The sequence below is a fragment of the Lycorma delicatula genome, chromosome 1 (genome assembly GCF_047948215.1).
Source record: "Lycorma delicatula isolate Av1 chromosome 1, ASM4794821v1, whole genome shotgun sequence".
NCBI lineage: Eukaryota > Metazoa > Arthropoda > Insecta > Hemiptera > Fulgoridae > Lycorma > Lycorma delicatula.
Genome location: NC_134455.1, coordinates 123,519,627 through 123,535,409, shown reverse-complemented (window position 1 = coordinate 123,535,409; position 15,783 = coordinate 123,519,627). Strand labels below are relative to the sequence as shown.

General features: G+C 32.1%; 1 protein-coding gene across 3 annotated transcripts in view; it reads left to right on the top strand.

The window, feature by feature from the left end:
* The first annotated feature begins 5,249 nt into the window (after positions 1–5,249).
* Positions 5,250–15,783, top strand: part of LOC142321825 (uncharacterized) — a 140,447-nt gene continuing 129,913 nt past the window's right edge. For 2 of the 3 annotated variants that reach the window (XM_075360270.1, XM_075360260.1), the window contains exons 1-3: positions 5,252–5,412; positions 8,834–8,890; positions 10,814–10,861. In XM_075360270.1, coding sequence (XP_075216385.1) covers positions 5,354–5,412; positions 8,834–8,890; positions 10,814–10,861 — 164 coding nt within the window. In that variant the 5' untranslated portion in view covers positions 5,252–5,353. Of the gene's footprint in view, positions 5,413–8,833; positions 8,891–10,813; positions 10,862–15,783 lie in introns of all 3 variants that reach the window. The other variant, XM_075360279.1, reaches the window with a different exon arrangement.

Below are 15,783 nucleotides of genomic sequence, written 5' to 3'. Positions count from 1 at the left end.
AAAATGGGACAAAAAGATTCAGTTCTCCAGGCGGGTTTGCGATGTGGCGCTGCGAATATGCCGCATGTTGAATGAAGGGAAAATAGCTCCTGACATTGTACTTCGAGATACCCCGAGGGCTTCCATAAGAAAGACCTCCTTCTTGGGGAGGCGCAGAAGGTTGAGGACACAAGTGGAACCTTCGTTCTGGTCATAGACTCGGCAATGGAATGTAAAAATGAAATATTTACTTCATAACTTGCATATAGTTATATTTAAAATTCCCAAACTTATTAAAATGGTATTTGTCTAAAAATTAGTGAAGAAATAAAATATTTACAGTCATATGAGCATTTACTTTTTCATATTGTTGGCGGTTTACGATGCAGTGTCTTAGGAGAACATGAATTTTTATGTTACATCCTTTCTGGCTACGTTGAATGCAAATTAAAGATTACAACATAACGCTCTTCTGGTTAAAAGTTTTCTCGAATCTGAAATACAGATTAGAAACCAATATTTTTTAAAAATATGTAACTCCAGTCTTACTAGCATATCTAGCAAATCAAAATTTGCTAGTTTCAGCAATATTTGAAAAGAATATATACACAATAAACAGTAAACTAAAATAACAAGTGTTTACTCTGTAAATAAATAATAAATTTCTGTTCGTTGTACAAGACTTAAAGACAAAAAAGGCAATTCTGTTTATTTTCCGATTCGAGAAGTCTGTTCTTTCTTATTTTAAATGTGGATTTCCATGATTTCAGAATCACTTCTATATGTATGTTGAAAGCTTTAACAGGCAGTTTTGGAGTGAAGGAGAATGTTTTATTGAAAAGCGGTGAGTAATTTTTAGATGCAAACCAAAAAAAAAACATTAAGAATTTTTTTTCTCTTCATTACTTATCACTTTTGCAAGACACGATGGGTAGAAGGCATATTACTAAAATCTTAAATGTTCAAAATACAAAATATTTCTTAAACTTCGAATTATGTTGGATTAAGGTTTTTGAGAAGGATATTTAGATAACACAATTTCATATATTATCAACTCACTTTTTATTGAAAAAATTAAAATTAAAAATCTACTAAACAGGGAAATTGTAATATACCTTAGACATAAAATTTCTTCAAACATTTGGAAAACCAACAAATTAAGTTATATTACTTATTATATTATAATACATTAATTTATTAATAAATAAACTTAATATATTTTTATAAATTTAATATTTTAGACAATAATTAAATAAAAACCAATAACAAATTACATAAAAAAGCATCATTTTGCAAAAGAATTTTAAGAATAAAATGATTTTTAATGCAGCCTTTAAAAATATGTTTTAAACAGATGCGTGTTATATTAAAATTAATAATTTATATGTAGGGAAATTCAGATTACGTCAAGGAAAAAGGCTTCTAAAAGTACTTATCATATTATTGTTTAAGAAAAATTTGATGTAAAAGAAAATTGTGTCAAATTTAAATCTTTAGGCTTCTATAATTATGACAGCGTTGTAGTTAGAAATAAAGATAATTTTTATTTTTACATTTTTATCTTAAATGCATTATTTAAATAATTTTATATACATTCCAGTTATATATAATGAAATAGGTATATAATCTTAGCAAGCAGCGTATCTGAATTAAAATGTGATCTGAGTAAAGAAAAAACCAAATAAAATTTTGATGCTTGAAATGAAAAAATTAAAAATATATATCGATTGTGTTTTGATGAAAATGAATCTTTATTTATTTAAGCAAAATACGATCAAGTGGAATCAGTTTTTATATATTAATTAATATATATCAACAATGAGATCAACATTTAATTCCCCTAAGCTAAAGTCGGAAACTTCACCACTATAATGCACGTATTCTTTATCAAATCATAATTTCCCATTAGTAGTGATGCATAACTTTATAATAATTAAAAAAGTAGTATTATATAAACATGAAAGTCAGTATTACATTTTTTGCTTTTAAATAGATAATACGGTATGAATTAAAGTAGCCATCTAATCCGAAACTATGCGTTAAGGTTCATTTTCCAGAATGTTAGAACTAATAGATATCTATATCTAGCAAACAGAATGCAACAGTGCATCAAACTAGTCAAATGAGTAGTAATAATAACACAAATTATTTTGCCCTGAGGTAGATAATCCCCACGTCCGGAACACAACATCTATGTTCCACGTCCAGGGCGGCAACAGCTGTACTTTCGTACATTACATATAGCTGGCTAACGGGGTTCCGAGTAAATTCCTCGGTTATGCTTTGTTAAGTTTGACCTGGTTCCAACTTCAGGTCACTAAACGGACTGGATTTTTGGCTACCTGCAGGAAATGGAATAACAAACGATTTTGGAAATGGATTCATACCACTCTTAGAGCTGGCGGTGTGGCGTCCAGGGTCAATGTTATTGCAGGTGTAACGGAGACCCTTCCGTTGTCCACATGCCCCCTGCGATGGCAAGCATGAAGCAATGGTGCCCATGTATGTCGGTGCATGGGAGCTCTGAAAGCTTCGGTGAGTAGGAGCCTGGAGTCAGTGCAGAGACTGCGCATCCGCTCTCTGCCAGGACATATGCCGGTTCCACCGGAGTACCGGATCGGACCTCCAAGGTTAGTAGCCCTGGAGTGGGGGTGTACCCCGGCGGCTAGCCTTGCTACAGAAGGGATCCACTGTTCATGAATATTGAACAATCAAACGTGGCAGAGGGTGCACGTAAACACCCTCGTTTAGAAACCTCCGATTCGCCGCAAGCGAAGAGGAAAAAAGTAAAGAATCTGTAAGGATAAAGAAAGATACTGATAGAATCAGTAAAGAATTAAAGAAAAGTCTATTTGGCTATAGCGCACCTAAGCTAAGATTTTTAATTATTACAAGGGAGAATGGAAACTTTCAAAAAGTTAGTCCATTCCTTATCGCAAGAGAAGTTACAAATTGTTCTGGTGGTCCTGTCAAGGAAATTCGTAAAACTTTTAATGGATTGCATGTCGAAACCATCAACCACATGCAAAGCCAGAAAGTTTTGGCGTTGAAGAAGATCGGTGAATTTGCGATTTCTGTCCAACCGCATAGCACACTGAACTCATCCAGAGGAGTTGTTGTTTGTCGCGATCTTCTTAATTGTACAGAAGAAGAAATTGTACAAGAAATGTCGAGTCAGGGAGTAACTCAATGTCGCAGACTTACTATGAGAAGAAATGGTGAGATTCTTCCTTCGGCCTCGCATGTTTTGACATTTAATAGGCCTTTTCTTCCTGAAAAGGTACGAGCTGGCATCCATCGGCTTGATGTACGAGCTTTCATCCCGCAGCCGATGAGATGTTTTAAGTGTCAACGATTCGGACACACAGCAGCAAGATGTGAAGCGCAGGAAATATGTATATGTGGAGAGAAAACACATGAGGGTGACCCATGTAAAGACCCTCCAACCTCCGTTAACTGTAAAGGGCATCACAATTGTCGTTCAAGAAAATGCCCTACATATAAATTAGAAACAGCAATTCAGGAAGTTAAAACGCTTCAGAAGGTTCAGAAGGTTCAGAACGGTTCAGAAGGCTTCTATCACGAAGCAAAGAAGATTGTTAATAAGCGTACACCACGACCATCGTCTTCTTATGCAGAAGCAGCGGCTGCCCCTTCCACGTCTAAAATTAATGTGGAGCAGTTGCTTAACACGATGGCACCAAGTCTTGCGACGTTGATTGAAAGAATCATTGATTCAAAGATTGAGTCGACTCATCAGAGAAAACAAAGTAAAGATGAGAAGGCTCATCCCCGGACTGACGCCGTTGACATGAGAGACACACCAGCGCCGTTTAACAAACCAGCTAAATCTGCGATTGTAAAGTCACCAACTTGTGTAAGAATTAAAAATCTTGATTTATCTGACAAAGAGAAACAGATCGCTCCGTCGTGTAGTCACAAATCTAAAGAAATTGTGACAAGAAAACCTGAATCTGCGGAAATAGAGGTGCAAGTTATTATAGAAAAAGCACCCGGCGCAGATGAAATAAAACCTGTACCAATAGAGCCTCCAAAAGCGCAAAGATCAGCTTCGGTGAGAGCATCTATTTCAGCCGGACCCAGTACTGTAGTAGAGATAGAGTCCGGCTCATTCGCCGCGGAGACATCATCGCACATTACTTTAGATTCTTTAGCAAAGATGCTAATAGCGCCGGCGAAAGTTTCATCAACTGACGTCAGCCGAAGAACGTCACTGGCATCCGAAATAGAGGAAGACGATGCCATGTCTGAGGCCTCAGATACGCTGTCATCAGAGGTTGAAGCCGTCAGAAGAATGGAGAAACGTAAAAGAGGATGGCCGAAAGGAAAGCCTAGAAAGTAATTTTATTGGATCAGAAGTTATAAGAAAAAGTAAAATTTTGATCATTTTTTTGACCCATGAAAATGTGAAATATTGAACCCTTTTTTTATTTTTTTTGAAGAGGGATGGGGCGAATGACCAAAGTAGTCGATGCCCCTAAAAACATAAAAAAATAAAAATAAAAAAAAAATAACACAAAGCTTCATTGTGTTCCTACAAAATTTATATAAATCTATTATAATCCCATGATTGTGATTAAAATAAACAGAACCATCATTTTTTTATATATCAGTGAATCTTGAATTTCTGATCAAATAATATTCTGTAACTAATGATTTTGATAATTACAATTTAGTAAAAAATTAAAAAACTATTTTCGGTTTTTAAAATTACGGGAAAAATAACAACATAGTGTTACGACCTTTTTCTGGAAACAATTTTTCAAATTTAAAATATCTGTTAAAACGAATTTTTAAAAATAAAGTCATTTTCATTAAAATGTTTGCTGTTGCTGATTGTGATAATGGATTATCATAACCGAGCAAGTACGTATGCATTTATCCGTATTGTTTAATTTTATCAGGAAGTATGTCTGTGTAATTCATAAATACTAGTTTCGATTATTAAAAGTGAATGCAGAATTAGGATTTCAGAATGAGATAAGAATAATTTAAACACAGATTTCATTTCTCGGTTGGGCCGCTCTTGCATAATGCAGAAAAAAATAAATGTTAGGATAGTTGGAACATCTTGCTTTATTATCTGATGCAAAAAAAATCAACACGATGAGTGTTTGTTTACTAGTGAAAATTCAATTTTAAATGTTTTTATTAAAACAACAACGCTTACTCACGTTTAATCTTAGTACTTACAGCGCATGACAACTGAACCTCTTTCCTTTGCTATTTATAATGCCGCATAAAAAAATTTCACTTTATAATTGAACATCTATTCACGCAGTTGAAGTATTGACAATCGAGTAAAACAGTAAAAGTTTCTGTTTAACTACAAGAGAAGAAAGCTTTTTAAAGTATGCGTGCTAAAATTTGTATTATAATCCTAATGACGTTTAATGCAGTAAATGCGTTACTGTAAGTATTTATAATACATTAGTAATAAAATATTTAATCCATCATATTTCATAGATAAATGAAAATATATCGTAGTCGATAAATCAATTATTCAGAAAACCAGTAGGGTCATATGATTTTGTCTTTAATAGTGTATGTTTTAAAATTTAATCTATAATTAATTGATGTAACTTCGTTATTAATAAAAAGTAAGGTTTAACCATACAGAGTGTTGAATATATAGTGTCCTTTTTTTGTGACGTAATATTTTGTAACAATGGTTACATCATATTCTCTAAGTAGATACTAAATGATTTCCTGAAATAAAATTTAAAAAATTGATTAAATTTTATTTTAGTATTTCATTTATCAAAATTGGGTTAACTTTTCTAAAAAATATTCACATATAATGAACCAGTTTCTATTATTTCATGAATTTTTCAGGTGATATGTAATTCGCCATATGAGTCCAGGTTATGCCTAGAAAAATAAAATGCAAATTTTGTACAAAAATTCTAAATCCGGGATTAAATCTTATCCAGGCTTTGCATAAGATTTTTATCTCGTTTTTCCGCTCACTAATCTTTGGCTTTTTGAATATAACCCTACTAGAAGTAGAATTATTTTAATGAGGAAAATTTTTAACGTGTTATATTAGAAAAATTCATTCAATTCCTTAACAAATGGTTAGCGGTTAATTATTTTCTGTAACTGTTAAAACAGTGAGTTCTGAATGAAACGCTTATTATACGTAAGCATCATTTTCTTATGGTTTGATATTTTGAGTCGTCCATTAAATTTCGTTCTTTTAAATACCTGAGTTATTTCTGGGGACAAAATTTAGAAACAGCAGTTTACATGTAAAATGACGAGCAAAATGTTTCATAGTTAGCCCTAAATTTATAATTAATAAACATAAATAAATATATGTCTACTAAACGTTTTATTTGTGAACATTACAAATGTATTTTATTTTGATATTGTTGTGGACTTACATATAAAATTAAAGTAAAATTCCAGCACCAAATCTATGTCTGATTATCTATTTCAATACAACTGTTAGAAGGACAGAACTTACTTACACAAATCTTACAGAAAGACTTCATTTGAATCAAGAAACCAATTTTAAGTTTAAAATAATACGTATCTTTTGTGTCTGCAATTTAAATATTTATAAGTGAGCCATCGTATTTTAAGCATGTTCAACAAAAGAATTCACTTTAAAAAGAATAAATTGTAAGATAACAGCGGAGAAGGTTTTGAATTTAGATCCTGAATCGAAACGTTTCAAGGGACGAGAATCGAATTGACAATTTACCTAGGATTGTATATTTCAAATAAACAGCAAAATAAATTAATGCTTTACCAAAACACGGATAAATCCTTAATTAAAAAAACTAATGTTTATGATTACTCCTAGAGAAAAATGAACTTTTTGGAAAAAAAATTCAAAAGGTAAAAATGAAAGAAAAGTCGAACCGATTTTTTAAGAAACTTTTCTGAAGTTCCAAAATATGTTCCCCCGACTTCTGAAACTTTTTTTGTGATTTACTCACTGCAAAGTTATTAATATCTGTCTATATTGATTGTTGTCCACGATTACGTGTAAAATGTTTATCACTGGCTTAGGGATCCGTGATCCAGTCAATAATTAAATAAAACTAAAATGTGTAATTGTAATATACATATATATTATAAACCTTGATGTTGAATTGTCTGCTCGAAGGAAAAACAGGCAATTCAAATTTCATTCTAATGTAATTTCATAAGAAATTTTATTTTATTTAATTTCATTCTAATTATTTACTGTAATTATTAACACAGTGAGTTCTGAATCAAATGCATATTATATATAAGCATCATTTTCTTATGGTTTGAAACTGAAAAAAAATATCCATTTTGTTTGGAACAAAATGGATATCTCTCTTCATTTTTAGTAAGGTTGAAATTTGTTAAAGAGATTATTTTATTATATATTTACGAATAGAAAAATACACGCAAAAATTATTTTTTTGTGAAGTACACGTTATATATTTAACCTGTATATAAGCAAACACTTTTCTCATGATTCGTAATGCTTTTTTTTCAACGGACAAGCCTTTTCATCCAGCAATGAGATTAACAATGAACCAACCGTAGATATACTTACATTAAAATGTGGCTGTCTAAAATGTTTTTGCTTTGTGTAATATATAGTTGTGTTTTACCTTTTAAATGTTGTAGGTAGTCCTGAAAAGGGCAGACCATTCGAATCAGATCTCAATAAATCTGATTCAAAAAGAGAGCAGCAAAAGAAACTTGTTTCCAGGCTCCTATCCCTAATCGTGTTGTTTTTGATGATCTTGTCTCTTTTCTAGAAAACGTGATTCGTGATGAGTGGCAAAATGAATGGAATGATACCATCAACAGTAAACGTTTTTCAGTTAATAATACATATAATCGTGTATAACCGTGATAACGTATAACCGTGATGATCCTCATGCTGGAATAACCGTCTAGTGGAATTATAATTTGCCTCTTGGTTAAAGGGCACACAAGGCTCATTTATGGATATCTCATGATTCAGACTGTTGCTACCATTTTAATTCCCAGGACTGCCAACTAGATGTACACCACATCCTTGTGAACTGTGTATATACATAAATATATATATATATATATATATATATATATATATATATGTATTATTGGTATTTTACAAAGTTAATTATTTAATAGATATATCCACCACAGAGATTGCTAATTTAAATGGGAAAAATTTATTAAAAATACTTACTCTTATAAAATAAAATTACTACTATGAATCAAAAGATTTTTAGTAATTCAGTATTAATGAAAATACAACATAGATAATTAAAAGCATTACCGTTGATGAAAAGGTTGAACATATTTTGTTTTTAGGAAGAGATAATTTAAATTGGAATTTTTACATTAGACTAATACTGCCTAATAATTTGATTCTTTTGGAGTTATGACTAGAAAACGTTGCTTTATTTTACTGTGCATATACAGTTACCGTTATGAATTCGCACAAAATAACCTAAAATACAGTAAAATTTTGTTAAAATATCAATATTTATATCGTGGATTCAGGTGTAAAATTCCGCCAAATAAAAACAATATAACAAAGAAAATAAAGGCGTTCTGCCCACTGAGCAAGTTGTCAATGGTTTGGGTTTTATTTTAATGTAATTTTATTATTGATACATTACATAAAATATTAATAGATATACGTATATCTTTAAAAGACATGTTCCAACTTTTAGTTTTAGAAGGTTCTACGTCACCTCTGATGTTTATTTCTTACAGCAGCAGTTTATTTCATTAATCCATACATTCTGCAGGATTTTCTATTTTATCACTTTTACTGTTCAAATCTACCCTAATAAATTTTTCAGCAAATAATTCAGTTTAATCTTGTCTAATTTTGTTTAAATTTCAGGGAATTAAACCCTAATGAATATACTGAATGTACAAGGGATGAAACAATTTCATGTAGGTACGTAACTCATTTTATTTATTCATTTATTATTATTTTTTAATAACGTTACATTAAATGATTTTAAAAAAAGCATAAAAAAATGAATCATAAAATTCTCTTTCTATGAAACGAAGTAAAAAATATGAATCAGTAAACTTGTTTCTTTAGTAAAAGTTACGTAATATGTATGCAGTACGAGCTAAATTCTCACATAGATTTAATGCTTTACAAATATTTGGATTTGGGCTGGAAAAGTAAATGGCACCTGTTCAAAATTTAAGAAATGCCAGCGCAGAGCCTTAATTGTATGCACTGGTGTTTTTAAAACAACCTCCTACAAGGCTACCACCGTATTGGGAAAGGCTCTTCCAATCAAATTAGTGGTGAAAATTCGGGCAGCCATGTGGAGATTGCGAAGAGGTCATGTGGAATACGGCTTCGAGCCGGGCCACACCCAGAGCGGAACGGATCTAAATTTCGTTCAGTTCCCCATTTCCCGTCTGTTGAAGAGGCTGCAGAGCCTTGCGATGGAAGCATGGCAGCTGGACTTAAACACCACGACTAAAGGAAGATCCTTGTATAAGTTTATAGAGGATCTGGAGAGATGGTATGCCTTGAGCTCGTTTTTATGTGCAACGGGTGCCCGGGTGCTCACCAATCATACTAATTTAAACCAATATCTCTTTTGGTTCCGCCTGGCAGCTGATGAGCTATGCGTCTGCGGGGAGGTTCAGTCAAATGAACACCCGATGTTTGACTGCCCTTCTCTTAGGGGGGTCAGAAACAGGGCCAACTTGAAACTTAGAGGTCAAGGGGAAAATTGACTACTCTCAAGCCGCGAATGAATGTGGCGAGAGCCGCATTGTCGTAACGTGTGGGTGTTCCTTGATGTGGTTGCTGTGTTCAACCGACATCAGTAGTTTATCTAAGGGAAAAGACTCCTACCGCTCTGCTGTGTGAAGCTAATCTAGAGATGTATATGGCTGACTAACAGCCAATTAAGGCTCTAAGCGCTTTAATATGGTGGGCAGGTACTTGCTGGCATTCAGCGACCTAGGCGTGGCAGCGAATTGCTGTTTAGACGTAGTAAATTTTAATTTATGGATAGCATATATATTTTTAGTAGTTGACTTGGTGCGCCTACCTATTTTAATAAATATATGAGAAGAGAGCGTTTGGAACACGTAAGCCGGTGGTGAACACCGCTCTTAGTCGGCTCACGCTGTTATGTAAGCTCTCGGAGCTATTTAGGACAATGATCGCTAAACTGTTTGGAGGCTCAGTAGCCTTTTGTGACACAGACATTTGGTCTTACGCTTTAGGGCGTCTGATTGGGGTGTGGCGGGAGAAATGCCAAGCACAGCAATCTAATGTTTTATTAAAATATAAACTATATTATGAAATCAAGAAAAAAATTATTTCAAATTAATTCGCGTTTTTTTATGATATAGATTGTGATCTAAATTATGTGTTTTCTTTTTTCCTGCAATTCATTACGATATTAATTATTGCACAGAGATAAAAAAGCATAAATCTTAACATGTATTTTAGAATCATTCAGTGACAAATGACTAACGATTCATCTATTGAGCCATTGTTAATTATTAAATTGTGAAAATTATAAAGTAAGGTATTTAAAAAAATATTTTCTTACATAAACCGATTTTTATTTGATAACCATAAAATTTTAAAAGTGTTCATTAAATCATTTTTTAATGACTGGTAAAACTGTAATATTTGATAAACAATTAGGTCATACCAACATTTTCAAAGGATGACAAATACTTAACAAGATAATTTACAAAATTCTAGGGGAATACAGAAAATATAATACAAAATAAAATGTTGGTAATTTCTGAATTATCAGCACAATAATGTTTAGGTTAATTTTAGTAGTTACTGATTAGTAGCCATATTGTAAACATTAATTTTTCATTTCAGTTGTCAATCGATGGATGATTGTGTGATAAAGGAGATAAAACCCACAACGTAAGTATTCTGTCAAAAATAGTTATTTTACCCACAGAAGAACACGTAAGACCACCGCTTAAATGTAAAAAAACAACCAGTTATAAAGTGGCTATTCTCTTCTACTAAAATGGAAATTAAACTTTAAACCAAAATTAGATAGTACACAAAAAGATTTTGGATGCGGCATACATCTGTCAATGCAAAAGAAAAAACGATGGGAAATGTGCTCATGTTTTCTTTTTATTAGGCAGTAGAAGTTGAAGATAATAAATATTGGTACGAAAATCCCATGAAAAGAATCGTTCATTGTTCAATGGGATATACCCCATACTAAGTAATTTGTGTTAAATATAGAAAATATCATTCCCAAAACTAAGTAATGAAGATAACGTTGGCACGATTCTTAATGAGAATTCTACTATCTCATAAAGCCACGATTAATTTCTATTTCTGTTACCAGCAAAAAAACATAACTCGCTTTGATAATATAGATAGAAAATAATCTCTAAGCGTTGAAAAATTCTGCGTTGGTACTATTTTGGACTATGCAGATTGCTCAATAGAAAGAAAAAATTGAAAACTCCCTTGTGCTATTTACAAACAAAATTTTCCCTTTTATTATTTAGTATTACAAAAGACTTTCTTTATTAAAAATCTATGGAAAAGTTGGAAAAAATTTACTTGTTTGTTGTTTTATGTGTAGAGGTTCAGTTAGTTCTGGACCATATTGATTTAATTATTCACCGAAAGAGCTCACTGCCACCAGGTTTCTAGCGTAGCGGGAAATTTCTGAATTTCTTCAAAATAGTTCTGTTACCTTCAACGCAGTAGACACACACCAGGTCAAAATTGTCGCGTCGTTCTTTAATAATAATGCCACATTTATCGTTTATGAAGACGTGTAACAAGTCGAGGATATACAATGCCAGTCTGATCGTAGAAGAAAAATGAGTTCAATTTTGAAACATATGTAAACTTTACGACAATGCAGAAGGGAAAATACGTCTGCTGTTAATGTTGTAAAAGATAAGATTACAGAAAGTTCATTTTTCAATTTATTCCTCAAAATAAGGAAAGAGATATTTAAATAAGAGAAAATAAGACAAAGAGATATTTTATAAATATTCTATATTACTTAGATATTAACAGCTAATTTTCAAATCTTCTCATGATCATAAAGAAGTAACAGATAATAAAACACTGAGAAACTACACACCAACAGAAGAGAAAATTTAATGAAATTAAAAACAATTTGGCTCCAATTTAATTTAACGAAGTAAACAAAGGAAGAAACGAAAAATAATATGCTTAAAAAAACTGCTTTATCTGATGGGAAATCCTACGACGATGCAACCATATATCTCCAAGTACTGATAACTGTAGAACAATCATCTTATCCGATCAAAAAGTCTATGCCGGGATTCAATTTATATGACTTTCTGTAAACGCGTTAATCTTACGTTGTGTTTTCAGACCAACTGAAAGATGCACGGACTCGATTAAAACTTCGATAATTGCTTTGGATAAAACCGTTATCTGTATCGAAGGCGTAACATGCTATCAATTATCAACTCATGCTCTCAATTTTACGATTCGGATTGAAATTTCATCACCATGGTTCAGAATAAATATTTTTAAATGACAGACTAACATAAAGAATATTAAGATTCTCCGTATAAATTTTCACGCCTAAGAAATATACCGAATAACTTGAAATATTTTTTCCAACGATTCACCAGGTTTTGCTTTTTTCTGAACACTGGCTGACCAACACAGCAGCCATTTCTGAGCAACGTAATATTAAACTTCCGAATCATTTTGTAGAATTGCATATAAAATCGGGGAATCTCAATTTCTGTTAAAGACTACCTTCTCAAAAAAATTGAAAAATCCATATTTTCATGGAAGTAATTGAACTTGAATGCTGCCCGATTCAATGTTCTAATCTAAAATCAATTTTATTTAAATCAATTTTATATTGATCATGCATAGATTTCCTTCTGGTACTTTTAAAACCCTAATACATACACTATTGGTAACCTTTAAAATTGTCAATAAATTGAATGCCGTAGTGTATCGTGATTTTAATGTGAATTATCGAGCTCTGTGACGAAGGAGTATTAATTTGAATAAGCAGGACTGAATATTTAGATCTCCCAGCCAGCTATAACAACATGTACCTATACCACCTGCGCTGATTTTCCCCCTCCCACTATATTTAACGGCGAGGTTGTAGCTTAATAACTCGATTTTTAATAAAGCAAAAAAACTTACGGGTAGTTTTATTTCATAACCCATTATCTTTTTATTATTTCAAGCCGTTTTATTACATTTAGCACAAAAATCCAAATCAGTCGCTATCGAGTACAATGAACCTAATTAAATGCAATACCGTATATAATGATACGAGGTCTGTTCAAAAAATACGTAGATTAACGTCATAAAACAAAATGTACTTCATTTAGAAGTTACTTGTCTGGGTTCCCTTCCCCAGACACTCTTCTCCTCTGAGAGTACTCTCCTCCCCAAAGCACGCACTTATCCCAACGGTGTTTTCACTTTTGGAAACAATCCTGGAACGCTTTTTTTGTGATGTTCTTCAGTTCCTTCGTCGCATTTGCCTCAATCTCGGGAATAGTCTAAAATGTTCTTCCTTTCAAAGGCCTTTTGAGTTTGAGGAACAAGAACTCACAAGGAGTGAGGTCAGGTGAGTAGGGAGTTGAGGAAAACCAGTATTCGAGTGTTTGGCCAGAAACGCATGAGTTCTGAGGACTGAATGGGCTGGATCTGTTGTCATGATAATAAATCAGCCAACACTCTTCCACATTTCCGCCGGTTAGCGTTCCGCAGACGTTTGAGAACTTCAATGAACTTCTCTTATGGTCAGCCGTAAATTTGCCCGAACTAGGGTATTGATTTTTCACGTGTGAATCGCCAGTTGACATGGAAAGACGTCCAGGACGCTCATCGTCTTCAATTGACTGACTACCATCTTTAAAACATCCATGCCACTTAAAACATGTCACTCGCTTCATAGCAACGTCGCCATGAGCCGTCTTGAGCATATCAAAAGTTTCACTTACAGATTTTCCGAGTTTAACATAAAATTTCACAGCAACTCTTTGCTCGTTCAAGTCATTCATTCTAAAATCCGCCAAACGAAAAAGCACACTTCACAAACAACTGCGTAGCTAAGCAACCAATAATGATGATATTTGCAATCAAAAATATGCGTTGTAATCAGCTGATCTGTAGGAACATGGCGACGCCAAGCGGATTTGACTGGAACCAACTGGACCCGCAAAATTCAAACAGTCTACGTATTTTTTGAACAGACCTCGTAAATTGGTTTATAAGGCTCATAAGAATTATTATAGTTTACTAAATAGATATTTACAACACATATTTTTTATAACCAACGATTGTGTTGATTGTTGCGATATAATACGTTTTATAATACGGAAATGAAATATATATATATTTTTATCACCCCAATGAAATATACATCATATGATTTATAGCAATGGAACGAAAGGTCACTGTTAATAAATGTCAATTTAAGAGGCGTAGAAGGAAGACAGTTAAGAAAGTGATGTAACACCATCTGCATGCACTTATAAGTCATAAAATGAACAAATAACACAGTCTTTTTTTACATAACAAGTATACTTTTAAGTTTTTTTATCACTCAAATCACTGTGAATGTTGAGGCAGAATTAATATTTAAAAATGTAAAATATTTAACGGCTCAGTATTATTTTATAGATTAACATCTCTTTTCGAAACTGTTTGCACGGAAAAATTATTATCGTGAATCTTTTATCGTAATTTTATAGCAGTTCTAATTTTATCTGTTTATAATTTTTTTTTAAAACTGTTTAACAGTTTTTTCTAAACTGTTATATTATGTTGCTTCTTAAAACTGTTATTGTGAATGAAATTCACATCGAAGTGTACGTATTTATAACAGGAAAAAATAAACAATCTCCCGAGTAACGGCAAACATCATGTTATACTAAAAAAAATACTTAAAAGAAATAGTCGGGTGAGGAATGTAATTTTTGATACCAGCTAGTGCGCAATTATTACAAGATATTGCATATCTGCAACTTACTCCTTCAGTTGAAGACCCACGTAAAAACTTAGCTTTCAATCACAAAAAACTCCATTTTGTATCATGATATTTCTATTGTATCCTCAGTTGTGTTTTCTTACTTTTACCTAAATATTTTATGATTAATTAAATAATTTAAATAAGTAACACAAGTTAACGTTTTTCTTGAACCTGTTTTTCATAATATGAAAAGTCGGGTAAAGAATTGCACAGCATTTTTAAAGTCAACTAACATTCCACACGTTAAATAAATTAAAGTCACAAGAGTCCAATTCCTATTATCATTTGTTACTGTAGAACAATATAATACGCTTACTGTCATATATAGATAGTATTAAATAATCGAAATAATTCTTTAGGAATATTATATCCACGAGTAGGACTGCAGCATATTTTTTATTTATTTTATTAATTATTCAATACTTGATTATTGTTTGATAGTGTTAGCTGAATTATGATTTTGTGTTTTGCATTTTCCGCGATTTAAAATTTTTGCTCCAACGAAGAATTGAAATATATTATTTGTGACAAGTTCATATGATCCTAAAACTTTAGTTAAGTTACTTTAGGTGATGATCCGATATTTTTTTCGATGATGCTTTTAATCGTACAAAATCTATCTTAAATCTAGATTAAATATTTCCAGTACCTCATCTTATTACTCATATTTTTTTTATTATGCTTTGTGGATATATATATTTAATGAAATAGTTTACCTTCATGTCGGTTAAATTCTTCCTTAATATTTCAATTAAATAAATAAGAAAATTATCCTTTCTTAAAAATAAACAATTAATAAGAGTTCAAACAATAATAAATATGTGTT